The 24,035-nt window shown below is 38.6% G+C and overlaps 1 protein-coding gene across 1 annotated transcript; it reads left to right on the top strand.

Moving 5' to 3' along the window:
• On the top strand, positions 16,724 to 17,757 carry LOC109844680 (GATA transcription factor 19-like). The gene is made up of 2 exons (XM_020413798.1): positions 16,724 to 17,083; positions 17,248 to 17,757. Exons 1-2 carry the CDS (start codon positions 16,832 to 16,834, stop codon positions 17,539 to 17,541), a joined length of 546 nt encoding a protein of 181 aa, XP_020269387.1. The 5' UTR covers positions 16,724 to 16,831; the 3' UTR covers positions 17,542 to 17,757.

The following is a 24,035-nucleotide window of genomic DNA, read 5'->3' as shown; positions in this document are numbered from 1 at the left end:
ACAGCTACATTATTATTACTTGCATTATCTAGTGAAAGAGAAAATATTCTTTCTGAAATTTCTAATTTCATAAGTTCTTCAATTATTAAATTTGTAACATTAATACCAGTATATGACCCTTCTATTGCAATAAAAGAAACAACTCTTTTAAACATTTGCCAATTTTCATCAATCCAGTGTGCTGTGATACATAAATATCCAGTTTGTGCTCTAGATGATCAAATATCAGAAGTTAAAGAAAATTTACAGTTTAAATTTTTAAAATAAGAAATTATTTTTCCTTGTTCCTCCTGATAATATTTTAAATTATCACGTTGACAGGTTTGACGAGAAATTTTTTTAAATGCAGGATAAAAACCATCTCTAAACATATCTTTAAATTCATCATCTTCTACTAATTTAAAAGGAAGGTTTTTAAGAATGATAAACCTGATTACGTATTTCCTGGCTCTGACAGCGTCATAGTTCCAACTACCGAGACTACCAGAAGAGGAGGATTGAGAAATCATAGATTGTCAGATATCACCTTGAGGAGTCTAGCCTTTATTGTGTTTATCTAAATGACGTTTCAGGTGGTTGGTGCCGCTCTTATGATGAGCTTGAAAAATCTTGCCACACAACGCACACTTAGCCTTCTAGGTGAGGATCCTACCGTGTTCATCATTAGTGACGTCGATCTTCTCGTAAAAATTCGACACATCGGATCTTGGCCTTTTAGGAGCTCTTGGTGCAGATTCGTCGCCACCGGATTCGGGATTAACTTCGGTAGGAGTAGACCCAGTTGGAGGACTCAATTCAAGATCGGGAGATAGGTTTTGCTCTTCATAATCAGATCCGAAAGCCATTTGATGAAAATATTAGAAAGTATAAGAGAGTATAAGAGTATAATTGAGAAGTAGATGAGTTTTGATGTGAAAAAAAACAAATGAAAACCCCCCTCTATTTATAAAACCAGCCCCCTAAACAAATGACCAAAATAACCTCACAAAATAGCCGTTTTTTGACCGTTTTTAGGGACAAAACGGTCAAAAGACCGTTTATGGCCGTTGTGGCCGGGCCGGGCCAGCCCGGCCACAACGGTCACTCTTATGGCCAAAACGGTTACCTATGGTGATCGTTGCCACCGGGCTCCGGGCCCAGGCTACCGGGCCCGGATTTTTGCCCGGTGCCGGCGCTGTTCTGGAGCCCGAGCGCCGCTGAGGTAGCCCGTATCCGTGCCCGAAACCCGGCCAGGCCCGGATTTCCGGGCCGGGCTGGGCCCGGGGCGATGGGCTTTTTAGACAGGCCTAGCTGCACTGTTCATAAACAGTGCAGCACTATTCATAAACAGTGCAACACTAAGTGAGGGCTTGCCACCTCACCTGTCCCCAACATGGTCCCCTCATTTGGGGTCCCTATATCAACACTTTTTTTAAAATTTTGTGGGTCATATTATATTTTTCTTCCATCGGTACTTTTTCGGTTCCGCTGCTTTGCCTTGATCGGAGTTCGGGGGGGGCATCTTTTGGGAAGCGACGGTCGCCAAAATCAATTTGGTCCTCGCCAAACGCTGACGCCAATATCTAGACCGACCCGATCACCACTCACTCTGTCCTCTGTCTGTCGTATTATTAACCCTGCCCCACCGGCCTTTTTGACGACGATCTCCTTGTCACGATCCCCTACTCGCCTTACGACACCAAACACCACAACATGAATATCACTGTGCTCTACTTTTCCGTCCACACAATTAATTATGTTGGTCGCCGATTACTGCTCCTCCTTTGACTCGGGAAACAGACGACGAAAGCATCATGCATAGACTATAGACTCACAGTATTATCAACAGCCCGTGGGACATCAATTAAATGATTAGTGTCACACGTGAATATGCAGTGACCATATATTATACTACAAGTTTGGCACGCGTGTGACATGAAAACATATTGTTTTTTCCTATTTGTGTTTTTAAACATATGAAAATAATTTCATTTTATTTACAAAGAATGTCCATTTAATTAATAGATTGGTTGAGAGGGTGATTGCAAAGTAATTTTTTAAGAAAAAATATATCTTTTATCTTTATTATTTGAAGCTGGAGTCCTCCCATATTGATTGTCTTATTCTCCTAATTTAATAAGTTTTAAGTTTTATTTGCGCAAGCAACAATGCTAGTAAAGCCATTTAAAAAAATCAATTGAGGCTCCTAGCTTTTCATAACATCGAATGAAAGAGAATATTCTAGAAACAAATAGAGAATATTCTAGAAACAAATAGACAACAAGCCCAAATACTCACCAAATTCCCAACAAAATATCGCTAAACAAGCTCGAATCAACATAACCTCCAAAAAACAGCCTTCATATCTCGACAACAAGCCCACATGAGCTCAAAATACCCGAGAATAAAGAGCTAAACAAGCTCGCATCAGCATAGCAACTGAAAAAGCAGCCTCCAAAGCTCGACAACAAGCCCAATGACCATAAATTACCCAACAGAGATTGAGTGAAGAAATATCAACCACAAACCCATTAACTCAGAGCATAGTAACCAAAAAACATGAAAGTGCTCAACAACAAAGAAAACTCAATAGGGCTCAGGATAAAATAGATTTATCATAAAAGATTACCTCGCCTATCAATTTATGGTGAAAAGTAGGCTGCTATTTTGAGGGATTGCCTCACCCAAGAATTGAGATATCAATAAGGGTTGCATTCCACACAAACTTGCCTCGCCTAAACAATACACAATAAATATAGACTGCATTCTCAGTTTATTATTATCATCATTGCCCATCCAAAAAAAGGAATGAAAAGATGGCTTTGTAAAGAGCTAAACAAGCTCTCCAAAAACACAGCCTTTGTAGCTCGACAACAAGCCCAAATACTCACCAAATCACCAACAATAAAGAGATAAACAAGCTCGAATCAGCCACCACAGAAAAAATCTGAAAAAACAGCCTTCATATCTCGAAAACAAGCTCAAATACTCACCAAATACCCAACAATAGAGAGCTAAACAAGCTCGAATCAGCGACCACAGAAAACACGGCATTTGTAGCTCGACAACAAGCCCAAATACTCACCAAATCACCAACAATAAAGAGCTAAACAAGCTCGAATCAGCGACCACAGAAAAAACAGCCTTTGTAGCTCGACAACAAGCCCAAATACTCATCAAATCACCAACAATAAAGAGCTAAACAAGCTCGAATCAGCGACCACGGATAAAATCTGAAAAAACAGCCATCATATCTCGAAAACAAGCTCAAATACTCACCAAATACCCAACAATAGAGAGCTAAACAAGCTTGAATCAGCAACCACAGAAAACACGGCCTTTGTAGCTCGACAACAAGCCCAAATACTCACCAAATCACCAACAATAAAGAGCTAAACAAGCTCGAATCAGCGACCACAGAAAAAAACAGAAAAAACAGCCTTCATATCTCGACAACAAGCCCAAATACTCACCAAATACCCAAGAATAGAGAGCTAAACAAGCTCGAATCAGCGACCACAGAAAAAACAGCCTTTGTAGCTCGACAACAAGCCCAAATACTCATCAAATCACCAACAATAAAGAGCTAAATAAGCTCGAATCAGCGACCACAGATAAAATCTGAAAAAACAGCCATCATATCTCGAAAACAAGCTCAAATACTCACCAAATACCCAACAATAGAGAGCTAAACAAGCTCGAATCAGCGACCACAGAAAAAAAATAGCCCCAATAGAGAAATTGAGTGAAGAAATATCAACAACAAATCCATTAACTCAGAGCATAGTAACCAAAAAACATGAAAGTGCCTACTAACCGACAAAGAAAACTCATTAGGGCTCAGGATAAAATAGATTTATCATAAAAGATTACCTCGCCTATCAATTTATGGTGAAAAGTAGGCTGCTATTTTGAGGGATTGCCTCACCCAATAATTGAGATATCAATAAGGGTTGCATTCCACACAAAATTGCCTCGCCTAAATAATACACAATAAATATAGGCTGCATTCTCAGATTATTATTATCATCATTGCCCATCCAAAAAAAGGAATGAAAAGAGGTCATACCATGCTTGATTACCAAAGTAGAGTTATGGTCCTCAACTCCTTCATATGGCTGGCTCTGTAGGTCCCTTTTCTTCCTTGCACATGAAGAACTTGTGAGAGGCCGGAGTTAGGTTTTCCGGTTGTAGGTTTTCCGGCTGTTCCTTCGACGATCAAGTCAATATATGAACTTGAGTGGGAAAATATGAGATGATGAAGAAGGTTTCAAAGTTGTGTGAAAAGACAAGAGAGCTAACCTGAGCTGCATGGCTTCCTTTTATAGAGGATCAGAAGGACAGATATGTAACTTGAGCCGAGTCTGGGCAGGTAGCTGACTTGGCAGACAGCTCACATGTGTCGGCTGCTTGCGAAGATGGGTCATCCATGCGGTTAGTACTGCAAAGCGTTAGTAGCTGCTTGGTGCTTGTAGGTGTCAAAAATAACCTATGGGTTCCCGCACGCAACTCGAGATGAAGAGAAGACGATGAACGTTATTATCCGAATCAATGAGGATTATTTAATATCATAGAGAAGCTAACAAACGCATGAAGCGAGTTAATAAAGCATACAAATCAACGGGATGGTACAATAACGAAGAAGCGACTCGACCTGGGGTTATGTTTTACCCACAAAGGAGTGAGCACCACTCGTGTCTTGCTCATCCCATGGGTGTCTCACCAATGGGAGGTTGTAGAGATCTTCGCGAGCTTTCTAATGCGCATTGGATCACTTCATTCCGAGGTCGTACGAGGGAGTTAGAGCCAAAACACCCGCGACAGTCCAGACTGTTTCGCACCTGCGAGACACTAATAGTGTCTCGCATATTTTGGCCACAATGCGATTCGAATCTGAAGAATAGACAAAAGTTGTAGGTATCTTTATTATCTTTCTAATGCATCTTGAATCATCTCATTTTGAGGTCGAACGAAAGAGTTAAGACTAAAATACCTAAGATAGTTCATGTTGTCTCGGACATGTGCGAGACAGTCGAAGGTGACTCGCGACCAGGTCAGCTCCCGACGTGCTTTCTGATAAGATTGGCTTCTAGAACTCCTTGGAGTTATCTATAAATATACGGGGTTATCTTTAAACGTATGGAAGCTGTTACACAACAGAAAACCCACCTAAACGAATAAAAACGGTTGTTCTTCAACCCTATCCACAAACACGACATTCATGTCCACAAACACGACATTTAAAGCCTATAAATATACCCCTAGCACCCTCATAAAGGTAGATCTGAAGGGAGCTACGAATTTTAGAGGAGCTAGGGCGAGGTTCTGACGAATTTGAGAGAGGCTAGCAGATTTTGGCAAACTCCGGCATAAAGAAGGAGCGTTTCGAAGGATCTGAGGCCCGTCCCCCCATTCCTTGAGATTAGGCTTGGTCTTGATCTCGAAAAAAGCCGTAATTTTACTTGGTTGAGTTTATAACTTTAGCAATTACTTCTTTTATGAAGTAAGAGTTTTAATCAATCTTCTGTTAATTGTATCTGATCCGAGGCAGTCCACGGATAAATCCCGGCATAGGAAAATATCCCACGTAAACAGAAACTAATAAATACGATCTGCGTGTTTTTTGAAGGATATTATAATTTTTATTTTTATTGTGTAAAGGTCTTATAAAAAGATCAATATTTTTGAACTTGTTGTAACGATCAAAGTTGTAACGAGTTATACAATGAAGAAAATAATTTCTGACCCAAACAGTACTGACGAAACCTGATGAGTCATAAAGATTTTGGGGCTAGAGCAATGATGATTTTTGTCCCTGCATTTAATGTGATGGTGACTACCATTGGCGGGGGGTCGAGGAAAACCGTATTTTGACTTGGCCTGGTGAGAAGGGACGACTCACCCTGTTGAAAAGGGATGAGTCGAGCTGCTTGTTGAGAAGGGATGACTCATTGCGAGAAGGATGAGAAGTACCGCCTCTTCAGTCATCTAGTGGAGGGCCGACTAACACCGTCTTTTTACTCAGCTACGTTAGTTCTGGGCTGAAACAATAGGCCGAGTGTGAGTGCTTATATGATCGATCTGGTGGGTAGGTTAACAAGTATTGTCTTTCTAATCGGCCTCGAAAGTTGTCGGCTGAGATAGTGCGCCGAAATGTGGAGGCTTGTGGGCTCGATCTGTTAGCTAGATCAACAAGTATCATCTTTTCGAGTCGCCCATGTAAGTTGCCTGCTGAGATAGTGGTCGAGTCGTGTGGGCTTTAAACATGTCTGATCTGGTATGGAGTACGATACGTGTTGACAACTCAAAAAAGATTAACATTTAGTTATTTACAGGCTATAATAGTGACCCCCTTTCACTCGAACTCTACTGGCCGAGTACGGGTGGAACTTAAATAAAAAGTTAGATTTTTACCTTCTCGATATTTGCATCTTTCTTACTTGCGTTGTCTCATGCTTTGTTTGAGTTCATGTTTGTTACAGAGTCGAGGCGATTTAGTCGTTATGACAAAAGGGGCGACTCGGCCTCACACCTTATTTATTGAATATGATCACAAGGTTCTAAAATGCGTGCCTTGGGCTTATGAAGATGCCAAGGTCTTGCTGTAGACATTTTCAGATAGAAAATGTCAAGCTCGCTATTGAAGTCGACCCCATATCTTATCATTCTACAAGACCAGATCAACAACTTTCTTAGCTGACTGAAAAAGACGGTACTTATTGGCCTTCTCATAGCTGGGGCGAGAGGCATCCTTGGTCGGCCCACTCGCATAGCCAAGCCAAGTGGCAGTTTGTCCTCAAACTCTTCGCCAACAGCTGCCCACCATGCCATCAGCATTAGTTAGTATCATTATTGCTCCACTCACGAAAGTCACCATAACTCATCACCCTTCGTCAGCACCTGCCTCTTTAGTCGCCATCGCATCAAATTTGTAGGTGACTCATATCATCTGCAATAGACACCTATCGAATATCTATTGTTTATGTCAGTTATCAAACATGGGGTTATCTGAGAATTTGTAGAATGATTGGGGTCCTCTAACTCCTCCCGATGAATGGTTGTGAGGCTTGCTGCTCTTCCCTGCACATGAAAAAATTCGTAAGAGGGCAAAGTTGGGTTCTCTAGTTGTTCCTCCAACCATCAAGTCAATATATAATCTTGAGTGGGGAAATATAGAAGTATCTCTTAGTTATATCAAAAAAACTAGAGAGAGTTACCTCATGCAGTGCCACTTGTTTTATAATAAATCTGAGAGGTAAGAAGGTAACTTTGGTCGAGTATAGCTAGGCACCTGATTTAGCAAACAGTTGACATGTGTCAGCCACTTGCGTAGTTGACCATTAACCGAACTACTAAATAGGATGTAGTTTTCTCTAACCCCACACCGACAGTCACCTATCCTTGCATTAACAGCTCTGACAAATGAAAGTACCCTATAGGGGGTGAATAGGGTAATTGCTAATCTAATCCGATTTCGATGCCAAATTAAAACTTATAAAGTGATATCCTAGCAATATGATATACAAGGAGATATGCAATGATAAACAATGATACAATATGCGATACAAACACAAGCACAAAATGTAAAGAATAATAATGCGCCAAAAATAATCGCAAACACAAGATATGATCACGAAGTACGGTCAACCCTCGTCCTACGTCTCTGCTCCTCACCTCAAGGAGATCTCTACTAAATCTTAAATACTACATAATAATGCTTTCCAAGTTCACTGATAACTTTTACAACTCACACGATGTCAATCACACAAGCTATACTTCTCTAAGTGTTGGACTATCCATGTCATCTATCTCAAGTTTTTTTGGAATTATAACATCTCCCTAGGATTTACAACCAACCCACTCCTCTTGGAATTAACCACGGTCTTTACCAACCACTTCTCTAAGTATCATTGTGTATTAGAACGTGTTTAATAATAAGTTCGAATAAATGATTTATTCTCCTAGATAAATGAGAATGAAATGTAAAGCTCTCTCAATGAAAACACTCTTACAACCCGATTATACTAAATGTGAAATACTTAAGCTCAAGTGGTTGTGTGTGTAAATAATGAGTAAAACAAAATCAAACTCAAATCAATCTAGCATAAATATATGAGAATCAAAATATTAATTAGCTAGAGGATGAGTTTTAAAAAAACTTCTCCAAAATAAAGAGAGATAGAGATTTGAGGATGAACGCCTCAAAAACAAAATTGAGATAATTCTCTTTGTGAAACTCTTTTCACATAAACAAACACACTTAAACTTTCTTTAAACTCAAAAACAAAGTGGTAAAACTCTCTTGTTATTCCATGTCTTAGAAATAACTCTTGAGGGCTATTTATAGCCTCTCAAAAAAAAATCAAAAACTAGCTGTTACAGATGATCAATCGACTGATAGGTTCGGTCGACTAAGAAATTCGACCATTGGCTAAGTCTGAAAAATTAACACACAGTCGATCGACTAAAAAAGAATAGGTCGGTCGACTAAAAACATTGTTCGGTCGACTGACATTAGTGATCGGTCGACTGGTAGACTGTAAAAGAGGAATTTCTAAATTTTGACTGAAAAAAATGCTTCTACCAAGTGGACTGAAAAGTATGTCGACCGACTGAAATGTCTGATACATAGATTCCTGAATTTTGAAAAGCTGATTTTTTAAATTCGGTTTAAAATAGTAAAACAACTCCAAAAATAGTAAAACTTGGAAAAATGTTTATATATATGAAAATGAATATGTTACAAAAGGAATTTCTAAAATAATATTTTCTATTTGTGAAAATTCATTATTTTACAAAATGGTCAAAAATACGAGATCGTTATATATGATTTCATAGATGAATAAAATCAACAAAAATACAAATTTGTTAAATAATTGATTCTGATAAAATTATTTTAAACACGTTATCTTCTCAAAAGATGTATAACATGATTAATTGAAATAACGTGTACATGTATGGTTTGAGTTTTAAGTATAAACACATAAAGTACAAAACTAAACTACTATACCCAAGCTAAGAATCTTTATGAAGCTCGATCTTGGTAGCATGAATGAAACGATAGTGTGTCTTTGACTTGAATGATATCGCGCTTCATTTTGATTTCCTCCAACCTCCATGAATATCATTGTTAACGCTCAAGTCCATCCAACCTCTAACTAGACGCTTGTGTAAGATACCTAGCAAGCAAACACAAATACTAGGAGGCGTTCAAGTCCATCCAACCTCTAACTAGACGCTTGTCTAAGATACCTAGCAAGCAAACACAAATACTAGGAGGCGGTGTTAGGAATTATTTGTTAATCAACAAAACTAAATTAGACAATAGTCTCATAAACATGATACCTAACAACAAAGTTATTATTGCTTGTTAATGTTAATGATCACACAGTCAATTAAAATGGATGGATGGGGTGAAGTTGATGAGTGACCGCTTCCTTCCCTGAATATCTAGATTTGAGTTGAGTGGTTGAAGTCTGCACATATAGAAACTCGTGAGAGGACGAGGACGGGTTCCCCCATCATTCCTTCTATGGTCAAGTCAGCTGGTGAACTTGAGTGGAGAAAGTAAAGAACTGTGAGAGTTCTTGTGTGTAGTGTAGTATAATTAGCAGATACTCAAGAGTAAAATGTATCAAAAAAGTAAAAGTCCTCTCATGTTAGAATAGTACCTCTTATTTATACTGATGGTATAAGGGTAGAATGGACACTTTAGCCGAGCATAGGATAGCGGTGAAGAAGCATGGACTGGTGGATGCGTGGGCACCTACTTTATACGTGCCGGTCGACGAGAGGGGGAGAGATCATCTCAGCATTAAATGAGATGTGGTCTGTGGCATGATGGTGCTGGCGTGATCCGATGAATCATGAAGACTATAGGGGCTAGAGGTATGATGGCGCATGCCAATCATTAAATGCGGCGTCGATGTTGTGTCAACGAGACAAGCTCGAGGCTAAAGTCGTCCTCTAGCTTCACCTAGAAGTAACGCCTTTCGAGTCGTCCTCGTGAGACGTCGAATAATTGGTCGAGTGGGCTCGTTGCTAATCGTCTTCGATAAGAGAACTGACAAGTACCACCATTCGTGTTGACATAATAAAATGTCGACATGACGGGTCAGCTACGTCGGGATCCTTACTGGTTTTGGGCCACCAATTTGATTGGGGCATTGCATGCAGAAGTATACATGTTTGTTGCTGGCAAATGGTTACACTTTGGTAATTATGAACACCATAACATTACTCTAGTCCACAAAGTCTTTATGACTTATCAGGCTTCATCAGCACCAAGCAGTTACTGTCGCTTTGCATTAACCACCCGGATGGTCCGCAACTGCTATACGCCTAAAAATACTAAAAATTAATCTTCATAGAGAAGTTGACACGTGTCTTACACTGTCCCTAAACCCGAATAGTCCCAGACCAAGATAATCTCCACCTCAACATGGCCGACTTGATTGACCAACATCTCACATAACCGAGTCAAAAAGCGGTACTACTTGGCCAACCCCTCAATTGATTCCACAAATGACTAGACTCGGCCCACTGTTCAGCCGACATCTTGCATAACAGAGTTAAAAGTTGATACTTATCGTCCCACCCAACCAGCCGTCTCTCCGGATAACCCCCACTTGGCCCATTATATCAGCTGACAACTTGCGTAGTCGACCATCAACTGGACAACTGAAGAGGAGGTAGTTTTTTCAAACCCTGCGCCAACAGCTGCATGCCTTGCATTAACCGTTCTGATAAAGTCATTATTGCTCTAGTCCACAAAGTCTTTATGACTTATCAGGCACCGTCAGCTCCAAGTAGCTGCTGTCACTTTGCATTAACCACTTGGATGGTCCCTCTTTGCCAGTGGCCGACACCTGTCAGCTATATGCCGACGCAGCTACCTAGCTGGACTTAGCCCAAGTTACCTTCTTACCCCTCATATCCACTATAAAAGGAGCATCACTGCGTGAGGTAACTCTCTCTAAATTTTAACATAACTAATAGATAAGTCTATTTTTCCCCACTCAAGATCATCTACTGACTTGATTGTCGAAGTAACAACTAGAGAACCCAATTCTGCCCTTTTACGAATTCTTTCATGTGTAGGAAAGAACAACAAGCCCTAGAACCATTCATCAGAAGGAGTTAGATGGACCAATCACTCTATAAATTCTCAGATAACCCATTGGTTGATAACTGACATCAACAGCTACCGACTTAGCTGTTTGCCTAGACTTTCTCAAAGTTACATATTCACCCTTCTCAACTAGGTATAAATAGGGTCATCGCCTACAGACCAAGGTAAGCAATCTCTTGCTAAAAAGAGCAATTACTGCACACTTAGACTTATAACTTGTTCAGTTTATTGATCTCCTTCTTCTCCACTCAAGCTTAATACTAATTTGATCGTCAGAGTAATCACCAGAGAGCTCAACTCCGATCCTCTAACCTATTATAGCTTTGCAGGACTCTCGTTCTATCAAAGAATCGGTCACCAGAGAAGATGAAGGGACCCCAACATCTTCATTGCTGACCATAAACTCACCTGTTGTTCGGGATTAGCCCCTAATTCTACCGTTAAGAGCTCATACATCAACAATATCTACTTGAATTATAAGTCATTTGTGGATTATAAGCTAAGTAGACTATAATCTTAATCAAAAGTTGTCAAACATTGCCTAAATGAACCTTCACCTCATACACATTAAAAGGAAACATACACACACACACACGGAATATATATATCTGTTGATATCTACTTGAATTATAAGTCATTTGTGGATTATAAGCTAAGTAGACTATAATCTTAATCAAAAGTTGTCAAACATTGCCTAAATGAACCTTCACCTCATACACATTAAAAGGAAACATACACACACACACGGAATATATATACATATATATATATATATATATATATATATATATATATATATATATATATATATATATATATATATATATATTATTATAATTATATTATATATTATATATATATATATATATGTGATATATATATATATATATATATATGTATATATATATACTATATATATATATATATATATATATATATATATATATATATGTATATATATAATATTATATATATATATATATATATACTATATATATATATATATTTATGTATATATAATATATATATTATATATATATATATATTATATATAATATTATATATATATATATTAATATGTAATATATATATATATATAGATGTATATATATATATATATATACGTATATATATATATATATATCGTACTCTCTTCCCACCCCATTCTATACCTATATATTATATATATATATATATAATATATATATATATATATATATATATAAATAGAAGAGAAAACTTGTGTCAAACTTAAGTTGAACATCCACCGAAACTTCTTAAGCGCATTAGATGTTTCGCTAGGGATCCTTCATGATATTGAAAGTGACTTATATATATATATATATATATATATATATAAGATTATATATATAATATATTATATATATATATACCTTATTATATATATAATTATATATATATATATATATATAATATTATATATATAATAACTATATATATATATATATATATATATATATATATATATATATTATATATATATATATATATATAATTTATATACATATAATATATATATATATTATATATATATGTGTGTGTGTGTGTGTGTGTGTGTGTGTGTGTTGGATAGAAACAGTTTGGTGGACAATATATTTCCCTATCCACTTAAGTTGATAGGAGTCTTGCTCTCTCTGCTGCTCTCTCTCTCTCTCTCTCTATCTATCTATATATATATATATATATATATAATATATATTTATATATATTATCATATATATATATTATATATATATATCACTATATATACTAATAATTATATATATATATATCCTATATTATATATAATATTATAATGATCATGATATATATATATATATATATATATATATAATATATTATATATATATATATATATATTATATATATAATATATATATATGGCCTGAGCAACTCAGCAAGAGCGAGATAGCAGATAATTTTGAAGTTAGCGACAGGGCTTAGGGTTCGATACGTACGATATGGGTTCCCGTGCAATCCCTCCGACGATCGATCCCCTATTTAATAAGATGAACAGGCTGCAAAACAGACACGTTAGAGGATCGAAGTTGGGCTTTCCGATGATTCCTCCGATGATCAAGTCAATATAGAGCTTGAGTGGGGAATCAATGAACTGAATAAGTTTAGAATGTAAGATAAGTGGGCCAGAATTGACATATATGTGGCCCCGAAGGGGGACTAAGGATCCCCATCTACCGATAGCTAGGCGATGAGCCCATATGAGAGGGGTACAAGCATAACTCTGATCGAGTCTAGGCAGACAGCTGGATTGACAAATAACTTTACAGAAATCAATTGGCTGTGCAATGAGTCACCCTTGATTTGATATGATGGTGATTGAGGGGGCGTGGTGCTGACGATAGGTGGTGAGTCATGGAGGCTAGGGACACTAGTCATGATGATGACGGACAGTTGTTGGTATCGAGTTCGAGGATGAACCACCCCTCGCATCAATTCTGCAAGAGGAATGATAAGTATCGCATTTTTTTCGGCATCGCAGGTTGTCGACTCAGCTATGAGAGTGGTCGACTCGAGTGATGAGGTTGAGTGAAAGTTGGTATCAGCTTGGCATGCTCAGAAAGGGTCGAGAGCCCATGTGACCCAACTTGGCCATGGCTGGGGTGAGCTGGGAGGATTGGTTAACACTGATATGGAACAGGTGACAAGGATTGATTAACACTAGGATCATTTATTGACATAACAATGTATATGCATCTGATCAAGCATCCCTGATTTTTGAGGGATTCGGATCCTCTCCACTACAAAAAAATAGTGGAGGGACCACTACATAATCACAGCCATTGATTATCTAGTTAATGGTTATGATTTTTTCTTTTAGTACAAATTATGAATGAGTGCAATACACGGGTGTATGGTAAGTGTTAGATTTAGATTGTATCATAACCGCCTACTAAATAATCAACGCTTGAGATTAAAAGTAGTGGTCTCTTCACTAATTTTTTGTAGTGGAGAGGATCCAAATCCATTTTTGAGGTACGTGTTTATTGATGATTGGTGGGACAGTGGGACTTAAAAGATGGGATCTTCCATCCATCCTGAAGACCGGTCCTTGGACCATGCGACGCATTGATTTACAGCATCCACGTCCCCACTCTTTTGACCCGGCCCTCACGCTATCTAATCATCACCAAAGCTATCCCTCTCGATTATGTGATCTCATTATCATTACTCTTCGGTTGCCTAGCTTAGCTGCTCTTTTCTTTTTCTTTTCTCTTTTTCTTTCCTCTCTCATAATTTATCTTTTTCTTATTCAATTTTATTTTCTCTTATTATTATTATTGGTTATTTCTCCCGGGTAGTGGAAGAGAGTTGGGGTACCACGTGACCGGAGTTGTCACGTGAGCATCAGATACATCATCATATATTAATAATTAATAATGGGGAAATGATGTTTCACAGATGTGACATGTACGATCTGGGGCTGTGGTGGGTTTTCGTTTAATCTGAAGAAGATGACATAAGAGTATGATTTGGCCGCAGGCGTGTTCCGACTACCAATTCCAACGCGGCCTGAGTTGTATAGTCTTCGCTGGACTCCGGGGCTCGGGCCAAGGAGCCACTCCTCGTGATCGGAGACACACATACGTTACGTATATAGATTTTGGAACTGGTATATATATATTTTTTTGTATAGAAGACTGTTCCAGGGGCGATCACGTGGGCTCTTTTGACCAACACTCAAGTGTCCCCGCTCTTTTCTGTGCCTTTGACTGAGACCGACCAATATCATGCATTGTTTGCTACGCCTCTCTCTCTCTCTCTCTCTTTCTCTCTCTCTCTCTCTCTCTCTCTCTCTCTTTTTGATGAGCATCCATCCGCCCATCTCATTATCGATCCCTGCATAAGCAATTAGCTATGGCTAGTACTTGTTAAGTGAAAGCTTAGCCCAGGCACGCGTCGTCCTTGTATATATGAACCCAACGCACGAGCTTCAACTCAGTGGCATTAACTGCCAGTATACCAAGAGGAAGAGGGAGAATAACACAGTGAAATATTAGCAAAACAAGAGTACTACACAGATCCTCTGTATTAATCTTGATTCTAGGGAGTTTCTTTATATAACTCACTGATCAGGTCTTTTCACTCAGCGAATCTCGTGAATGTCATTACTCTAGATTATCTAGACGTATAAAAATAGTTTTAATTATGTGATCGATCCGTTGTGATAAGCCGGCCAGTAACGCACCGGTCCATCTAACATATATTACATAGTGCATGTTCTCCTCGATCTACAATTAAGATGATTGTAGAGAGGCAGACCAGCAAGGGAAAGGAGGGATGCGTACGTAATTAATTAATTTGCATGCGAAGATTAGAAAAGGTGGTCATGGTTTGTGTATCGTGCTCATTAAGATTTCCCAAAAAGCCTAATTACCAATCAAACCCATGCCATGCACCAATCGAGGTGCGTGCGTGAGATCTGAGTGACCCACAGCTGGCCCGCTTTTCTGTGATGAAGTAGCTAGCACTTATCCCGGAGGTGGTGATAACTGATCAGAACCAGACCTATCGATCCCCGGATTCAATTTAATTTCGATCTCGTTTTACGACGCACCGATATCGTACTCCTGCTGACTAGTCTTGATCTCCTTTCTTTCCCAACTAATTATAAACTCATAAATATATATACTACCTTTATTTGATTTTTATTATATTTAAAATTAGTAACTAACTGAACATACATACCCTTAATTTCTGCGGTGTGTACAGTGCATGGTTGTTTTTCTCGTATCTCTGTTCGTGACTCTGCATGATCGATCTAAACAGACAAACCCACCCCCTCCGATAGATCTCCCACTTCCCTAAGTACGTAGTACTTTCATTAATTAATTTTATTAAACTTATAATATACATAGCCCTAATATATTAAGTTGCCTGTCCGTTTGGTTGCTGCGTGCGCGCGCCAAATACGTATAGACGTACGACACTAGCTAGTCTCTTTAAATTAACGCATCCATCAGTTAAAAATTAATTAAAAAAAAAAGTTAACAACACGAGTACATATACACTGATTTGCGTCGTCCTTGTTTAATTGTTAAGTGATATATATTAATTTGATCTCCTCTCTCCAGGGAAGCTAGCAGGGTAATTACTAAACTACCTCTAGCTAGCTGTTGCCTATCCCAACGCAGCCCCACTAGTACTTCAATTCGGGCGTGACCCTTCATTTATTAATTTGCTTCTTTCCTGAGAAGACGACCGCGGCCACCTAAAACTCGATTCATCACTTGCTACTACTTCATTCATTCTCCTGATCGAATACTCTCAATGATTGGCCAGCTCTTCTCCTTCTTCTCCTTCAAAGAGTCACTGGCATGTATAATTAGCCCTCTTAGACCACAACCTCTCTCTCTCTCTCTCTCTCTCTCTCTCTCTCTATATATATATGATATATATATATTAATATACATATATATATATATATATATTATAATATATATATATTATATATATTTATATGCTGCAGCGGTGCCAATAGCTACGCGCAAAACAGCACTACCTCCTCTCCATGCAGTTGTTCCAATGTATTCAGCGATCAGGCGATCCAAATGGGATCCAGCGCCCGACCAAACGCGCTACTACTCTACTACTACTCCTTCAGCATCAGTCGATCTGCACTCTCTCTCTTTGGCACTCCTTCAACCCGCCACACTAATTCCACCGCTACTGCCTTCTGCCATGTTAATCAACCGCTCCTCCCCAAACAGCCTCTGCTGGGACATCAATAACATCAGTGCAGATCAGCCCAGAGCCCAACGGTGCTACCCCAGTACTGCTACCGCACCCGCCTTTCGATCGCCTGCTGTTAATCCTGCTTCCGCTTCTTCTTCGAACCTGGGAGGATCGGATCCTCTACTTCTAGCTCGCCGGTGCGCTAACTGCGACACCACTTCCACTCCCCTTTGGAGGAACGGGCCCAGGGGTCCTAAGGCACGTACACACGCGCACCGCGATCATTTACTTACTTACTTTTTATTTACTATTATAATAGCATGTACAATGTTACTAGGCATGCGTGATCACGATGAGATTAATAAATACTGATGCGTGTGTGTGTGTGCGCGCGCATTTTGACATTAAATTAATGCGTGCAGTCTCTGTGCAACGCTTGCGGCATCCGGTACAAGAAAGAAGAAAGGCGCTCAGCAGCATCAACAGCAGCTGCAGCAAACTTAAAAAGCGCGACTGGCCTGTCATCATCATCTCGGCTGCAGCAGCAGTATCCGTGGAACAGCAACTCAGCATCCTCGCCGTGGTACCAAAACATTAATGAAGACCAACATCACCATCATCATCACCAGTCGCCTTGCCTCTCTTGGAGACTCAACGTGATTCCTACTCATCAGTTGGACTTCGTCGACAGACCCAGCCTCTTCCAATACCAGTAGCAGTATTATTATTGCTGTTACTATTATTACTACTAGTATGTAATCCTTGACTAGTTAGTTATATATATATATATGTAAGGTGGTTCAGCAACGACTCGATCAGTTGCAGCCCGTCCGGCACCCCCGCCCAAAAGCTGTAGTTAAGCAGCCATCAGCTAGCTGTAGCTCTTTGTAACTCCTTTTTGCTTAATTTTGACTCAGCAGACCCAGCCTCTTCCAAAAAAGCACGTCCTCGATCACTTATTAGTTATGGTATGGTGCCTTGTGCGTCTGTGCGTTGTTTCCTCGTAATTGGGTGCTGGGCAGTGGCCGTTGTATGTTATGTCAAAGATGTACTGATACGAGTTATCGTGAGCTAGCTAGCTAGCTAGCTATAATCAGGTAGCTAGGGGGGCGAAAAGGCACTGCAGATGAGAAAGCTAGAGAGGGGGAGAGTGTGAGTCCAAGCAAATTCCAACCTAAAAAAGTAAGTCCAATCAGATAAGGTTTGTGATGCGTACAAATGAAATTAATCTCTGTGTACTTGCTTTGTGATCAGGGCTTGGAGTGGTCGTTTTCACAAGTCACACGTACACATGACACGCTCACATCATCCCCACCTGCGCTAACTCGCCTATATGTATGCTGCACGTGTCCCCAGTATTACTGTGATGTTCTCACCTGCCCCCGCTTTAAAAGATTCCTATTTAATTATGTTCCCTCTCTTTTATTTACTTTGCTTTCGTTAGCTTTAATTTGCACCGATACTCACTACCACATATTTGCTCTAACGCAACGGTTCAAAACCGTTGCGCTAGCCATGGAACCGTCACCCTTGAGCAAGTGCGACGGTTCTCAAACCGCCTCATATGCTGCCGTTGCCCTACCTCTATCGTAACGGTTTTGCACTCTATTGCGACGGTTTTTTAAACCGTTGCCCCTGCATCTGACGCAACGGTTTTAAAAGGTAAGCGATTTTTAAGTCATTGCAACGGTTTTGATTGAGCTATTGCGACGATTTTTAAGCTACTGCGACGGTTTTTTATAGCTATTACAACAGTTTTAAAAGATCTAACGCAACGGTTTTAAAAAGCAAGCGGTTTTTAAGCCATTGCAACGGTTTTGCTTGAGCTATTGCGACAGTTTTTAAGCTACTGCAGCGGTTTTTTATAGCTATTACAACAGTTTTAAAAGATCTAACGCAACGGTTTTAAAAAGCAAGCGGTTTTTAAGCCATTGCAACGGTTTTGCTTGAGCTATTGCGACAGTTTTTAAGCTACTGCAGCGATTTTTTATAGCTATTACAACAGTTTTAAAAAACCTAACGCAACGGTTTGGATTGAGCTATCGCAATAGTTTTGATCGAGCTATTACAACGTTTTTGATTGAGCTATTGCAACGGCTCTGATTGAGTTGTTCTTGGTTCCCTACGTCGAAATCATATAATATTCAATTACCTGGACAATCTTTTTAAGAACATGGCCAAGTCAAATTTTAATACACAATATAAAAGTGAAAATGTTGAGCATAATCAACCATAATGATAAGTGCCAACATACATCAGTATAGTATAAAAACTACAAAGTATTAAATCCACACTACCAACATTTCAACTCAGAAAATATCGTACCGAACTAACATTCAAACAATGTACATCAACATTTGATTACAAAACATGAAACTTCTCGGTCAAAGACTATATTCTCTATTTGTTTCCAAAAACTTGTTCCTCAATGTCAAATACTCACTAGGAACCTGTCAGTATCAATCTCAATCTTGGCTTTCATCAATTTCGGTTCAAAAGATTCATAAATCAACGCGCAATCAACTCAGAAGCAACATCTTCTAATATACTCAGTGACCCAATCCAATAAATCCTATGATGATTCTTTGCTAGCAGCAGAATTATGCATTGATGATATCCACGAAGCAGCTAGAGCTATAGTTCAGATAGATAGATGCTCTTTTATCGGCCCCCTCTTTCCTAGTGCCACACAATTTGATCAAATAGAAAAGGAAAAGAAAAGAAATCAAATGGATATTTTAGATAGCAAAACAGTGAAAGTAGCTAACAAAGTTTTCTGGAACCATGTCAACCAGTTTCAAATAAAGAGTAACTTATGAATACATGCACCAAGAGAAGAACGATAAATGAGGTTCTACAAGTGCATAAAGCAGCTCAAGGGACATAAACCTGACACATACACAAACTTTGAAGTTACCCAAAGGCTCTAGCCATTTAAGTAGGTAAAGATGCTTAGATTTCTCCCAGACACTAGAGAGACTTGGTCCAGTTGGTATAAATCCAATCGGAGAATTGGTGCCAATGACGCTGGTGTTACGTTCATGAAGTAACTCAGTTCAATGAAGTAACTGGGTTATTCAGTACTCCGGTCCTTGATAAATTCCAGTCCTTGAACTATATCTACTCATTAGAGAGTAATTACTAATTCCCACAACCCAACATATCTGTACATGGCAAGGTACTGTGCTCTCAGACATTATGAAAAAGCATATCAGGCTTGCATTTTCCACACTTTGACATAAAACAACTGAAATTTCCCATTGATAACATAATATCATAGAAGATCAAGAATATATTTCAGGTGGTCCGATATGATAAATAACAGGAATAAAGTCTACGTCTTCTAGATTCTAGAGCTTCAAAAATTCACGGTTGTTCTCTTTAACTTGTATAAAACTGACAAACATGCTAAAATTTGCGATGGGTATTTAAATGCGAGTTTTTAAAACTTTAGGGTATTTAAGTGCAAGTTTTAAAAACTATAGGGTATTTAAGTGCAAGTTTTAAAAACTTTAGGCTATATAAGTGTTGCCAAAAACAAGTGAGGGTATATAAGTGAAAGTTTAAAAAACATTAAGGTATATAATTGTTGCCAAAAACAAGTGAGGGTATACAGTGCAACGTAGGGGAAACTATAGGGCGTGCAATTAAGCCTGACAATAACTCATTTCATAAATTGTACTCATAGTGCCAAAAACTTTGTAGTTGTTGCTAGTATATTACCAAAATCATTGAATTGACAAAATCAGTTACAAAGAGAAGAAATGCTTCAGTGCACCTACGATAATCCTATATATTTACAGGGCAAGCTCTGCCATCTGCCACCCATGTTATGTCCAATAAACAGTTTAAGTCCTCAACAAATTCTTATACTCAAGAGAAGGTAAAGCACTTAACAAAGTTGCACTCGCCATTTAACTCACAAGCTCAAACAAGAGATCTCAAAATATTCATAGATTCCATACCATGACAATCCATTTTCAATGGTCTCAAAATATTCATAGATTCCATACCACGTGCATGTCTAGAGAACGGTTAAGTCTGTGTTGGCTAGTGTGTTGTTCACATGACACATATCCAGACCACTACAATTCAGAACATCAACAAATCCATTAACGGCACATGCGTGCAATGCATGTACACACACACACTGTATGTACGTGCGTGCACACAAACAAACACAGAGTGCATGTTACATACTTTAAACTACGGAATCAGAAGGAACATTTTACCTGCTCTGTTGTGGCATGTGACCCATAGTTCACCTCTTTACGTGACAATGCCTTCAATGCTGCAAGGAACGACTGAACCTGGAATCCAAAAGCTTAAAATAAGATTAAGAACTGAACCTATTGATAGCCATCCACAATTACGTAACAAGATTAAGTCAGGAAATTTTTTCCCCTCCAAAATCTATTGAAGGTATTATTTAAATGCAACATTAATAACTTCAAAAGAAAATCTATTGAAGTTTTTCAATGAATATGAAATTTAAAATAAATATGATAATATGGGAACATGCAAATCGAAGTCCTAACTGGATATACCACATAATTATGTCACTTGACAACTTTTGTTGGAAAGCAAGAAGTCCTTGCAAATGAGAAAAATCCTTAATCAAATGAAGGCAGCTCAAGGAATTAAAGTTACTGAATACACAAGGAAGCACCATAAATGCACGCTCGTACAAAAATGAAGCATGTAGAAACTTTAACTTAGGTTGGTGTTTATTTCCTCTTGAAGAATGAATATGTTTCATCAGCGAAATGAGAATGCATAAACTTATCTACCAAAAATTAGATCTTCTGACATGCCCAGACACAAAAGTTATGTCCAACCATTTCCACCAGTTACAAACTTTTATAGATACTACTGATAATGGAATGTAAATTTAGTATACTTTGACTACCTAAATTTGCAGTAGAAAGATTTCAAAGAAAAATATGTGCAGTCAAGGACCTATTAAAATGAATATAATAAATAATTAAAAAAGGCACTAGTTCCCTCATTAGGTTTATGAACAAGCAGAAATCCTCAAGGTTATCTGCTTCATTATATCATATTTAGCACTTACTAAGATTTAATATTGCCTTATTTCTGATGTAGGTGACACTTAGACAAATATAAAAATGTAGAACAACGAACTACCTGCTTACGATAGTTCCTGCCCCTACTGTTCTTGTAGTACATCAGCAACATACACTTGACAACCATTGCTGTCTGGCGTACCAGGGTATCTGCATAGAAATAGATAGTAAGGCATTACCAGAGTACATAAACAATCTGTACATTTACTAATGAATATAAACAATCAACGTAAACATGACCTACATTATGATGAATCACAAATTAATTGTCATTGTTTATCTTGCTTTCACAACATCATAGTTCCCAACCCAAGCACAATAAGAACACCTGCATAGTTCAAAAATAAGAAACACATCTAATTCCAATCTTGACACAAGTACAAAGTATTGAAGACAAATTAAGGAGTATCCTCCATCCAATCCTAATCTGATTCATCTTGATTTCCACTGTCTGTTTCATCTTGATCTCCACCTCTTGATTCTTCTTTATTAATCTCTATCAGAAAACAGCAATTAGCTCAGAACATGAAACAGCAATTCTAGCAGAAAACATGTATGCATGTCACCTGATTCAAAATTCCGTAGACGCTGGAATTGGTACCATCATGGAGTTGGGAGACTCACTTTCTTACTCTCAGTAGTCAACATTTACCTCATGATCCATGTTGGCGCTGCAGGAACTTCTTGGAAAATTGGTTATGGCATCAACCTTTCTGTTCCACTTACGGGAGTTGTCTTAGAAATATTTTTGTGGACGAGATGGTCTCAGAAAACTTCTATTCCTCCAACATTCTAAAATGCAACCTGGGAATTGATGATCATGATGCCATATAAAGAGGTATGGTTTTTATTCTTATGGTGTTCATAAATTTTGTCTGTAACATATGTTAGATACAAATTTGTTTAAAGGCAGCGTGTATAGTATGACATTGTTTGTCTTTTTCGTTTGCCATCCTGCAAAAATGTAGTTGAAGATTGGTTGTTATTTCATTCGAAAATTGCATTTTTTTGCTACGTAATTCCCATGTAGCTTCTGCATGCTTATAGTAATTACCAGTAAGTTCTCTTTAGTTAGCTCTAGTATGATGCTTGGATCAAACTTCTAGCATAAGAAACAAATAAGATCTATTCATTTGGTTTACTCTAAAGCTGGTACCACCCCCCCCCCCCAGTAAATTACCTTTTGAAGAGCTCTGGTCTTGGTCGCTTGGCGAGAGATCTCCCTCTCAACGTCGTCTTCATCGTCGTCTTTGAAAGCGAAGGCCGGAGGAGGAGCAACAGGGGGGCTTCGACAACTTCTGCTTCTGGTGCCCCGGAGGAATCCGAAGTTGGATTCCGTACTTCTTCATCGATTGGATTGAAGAAGAAGGATTTCATAGTTTTTTTAATTAATTAGTTTATATTTTTGAGCTGAATCAGTGATTAGAGTTTTTTTAAGGGTTAGGGCAAAAGAAGCGGGGATTTTTATCAGAGGAAGAAAGGGCGTCGAAAGGAGAGTGATAGCGATGAGACCGATGAGGAAGAACACACGAACAAGATTGGAGACAAGATTGGGGATTAGCTTCGAGCTCGAAGATGATATCGAAGATGAGATCGGAGACGAGACCAGCAGCTCGACGACGAGATTAGCTACGAGCTCGACGACGAAATCAGAGTTGAGATCGGAGAAGATGAGATCGGAAAACGGCGAAGAGATTGGCGACGAGCTCAGCGATGAGATCGACAACTAGAGATGATTTCGGCCATGGCGATCTTTTGGGAGCGGATATTAGAAAGGGGGTAGAGATTTTAGAAATGGGTGACGATTTGAGAGAGAGGGAGGGAGGGAGATTTAGTTTAAGCGATAACATATTTAGTTAAGCCCAAACCAGCCTATAAAATCCGCCCAAAGCATATTGGGCCTAACGAAGCGGTTTTTGTAAACCGTTGTCTTAAGTCTTTGGTCGCGGTTAAAAGCGTTGCAAAACCGTCCCCATATACACCTAGCGCAACGGTCATAAGCGTTGCGTTAGAACTGTTACGTTAGAGCAAATATGTGGTAGTGACTGATACGAAATACTGAAACTATAACCCGTCCTAGCTTTAATTTGCACCGACACTGATACGAAATACTGAAACTATAA

Source organism: Asparagus officinalis, chromosome 1 (assembly GCF_001876935.1).
Source record: "Asparagus officinalis chromosome 1, Aspof.V1, whole genome shotgun sequence".
Taxonomy (NCBI): domain Eukaryota; kingdom Viridiplantae; phylum Streptophyta; class Magnoliopsida; order Asparagales; family Asparagaceae; genus Asparagus; species Asparagus officinalis.
This window is presented reverse-complemented; position numbering and strand designations above follow the sequence as displayed.

Coding starts and splice junctions, on each gene's coding strand:
- LOC109844680 (XM_020413798.1), top strand. CDS start 16,832: ATGTTAATCAACCGCTCCTCCCCAAACAGCCTCTGCTGGGACATCAAT. Junction 17,084..17,247: donor ACGGGCCCAGGGGTCCTAAG/GCACGTACACAC, acceptor TAATGCGTGCAG/TCTCTGTGCAACGCTTGCGG.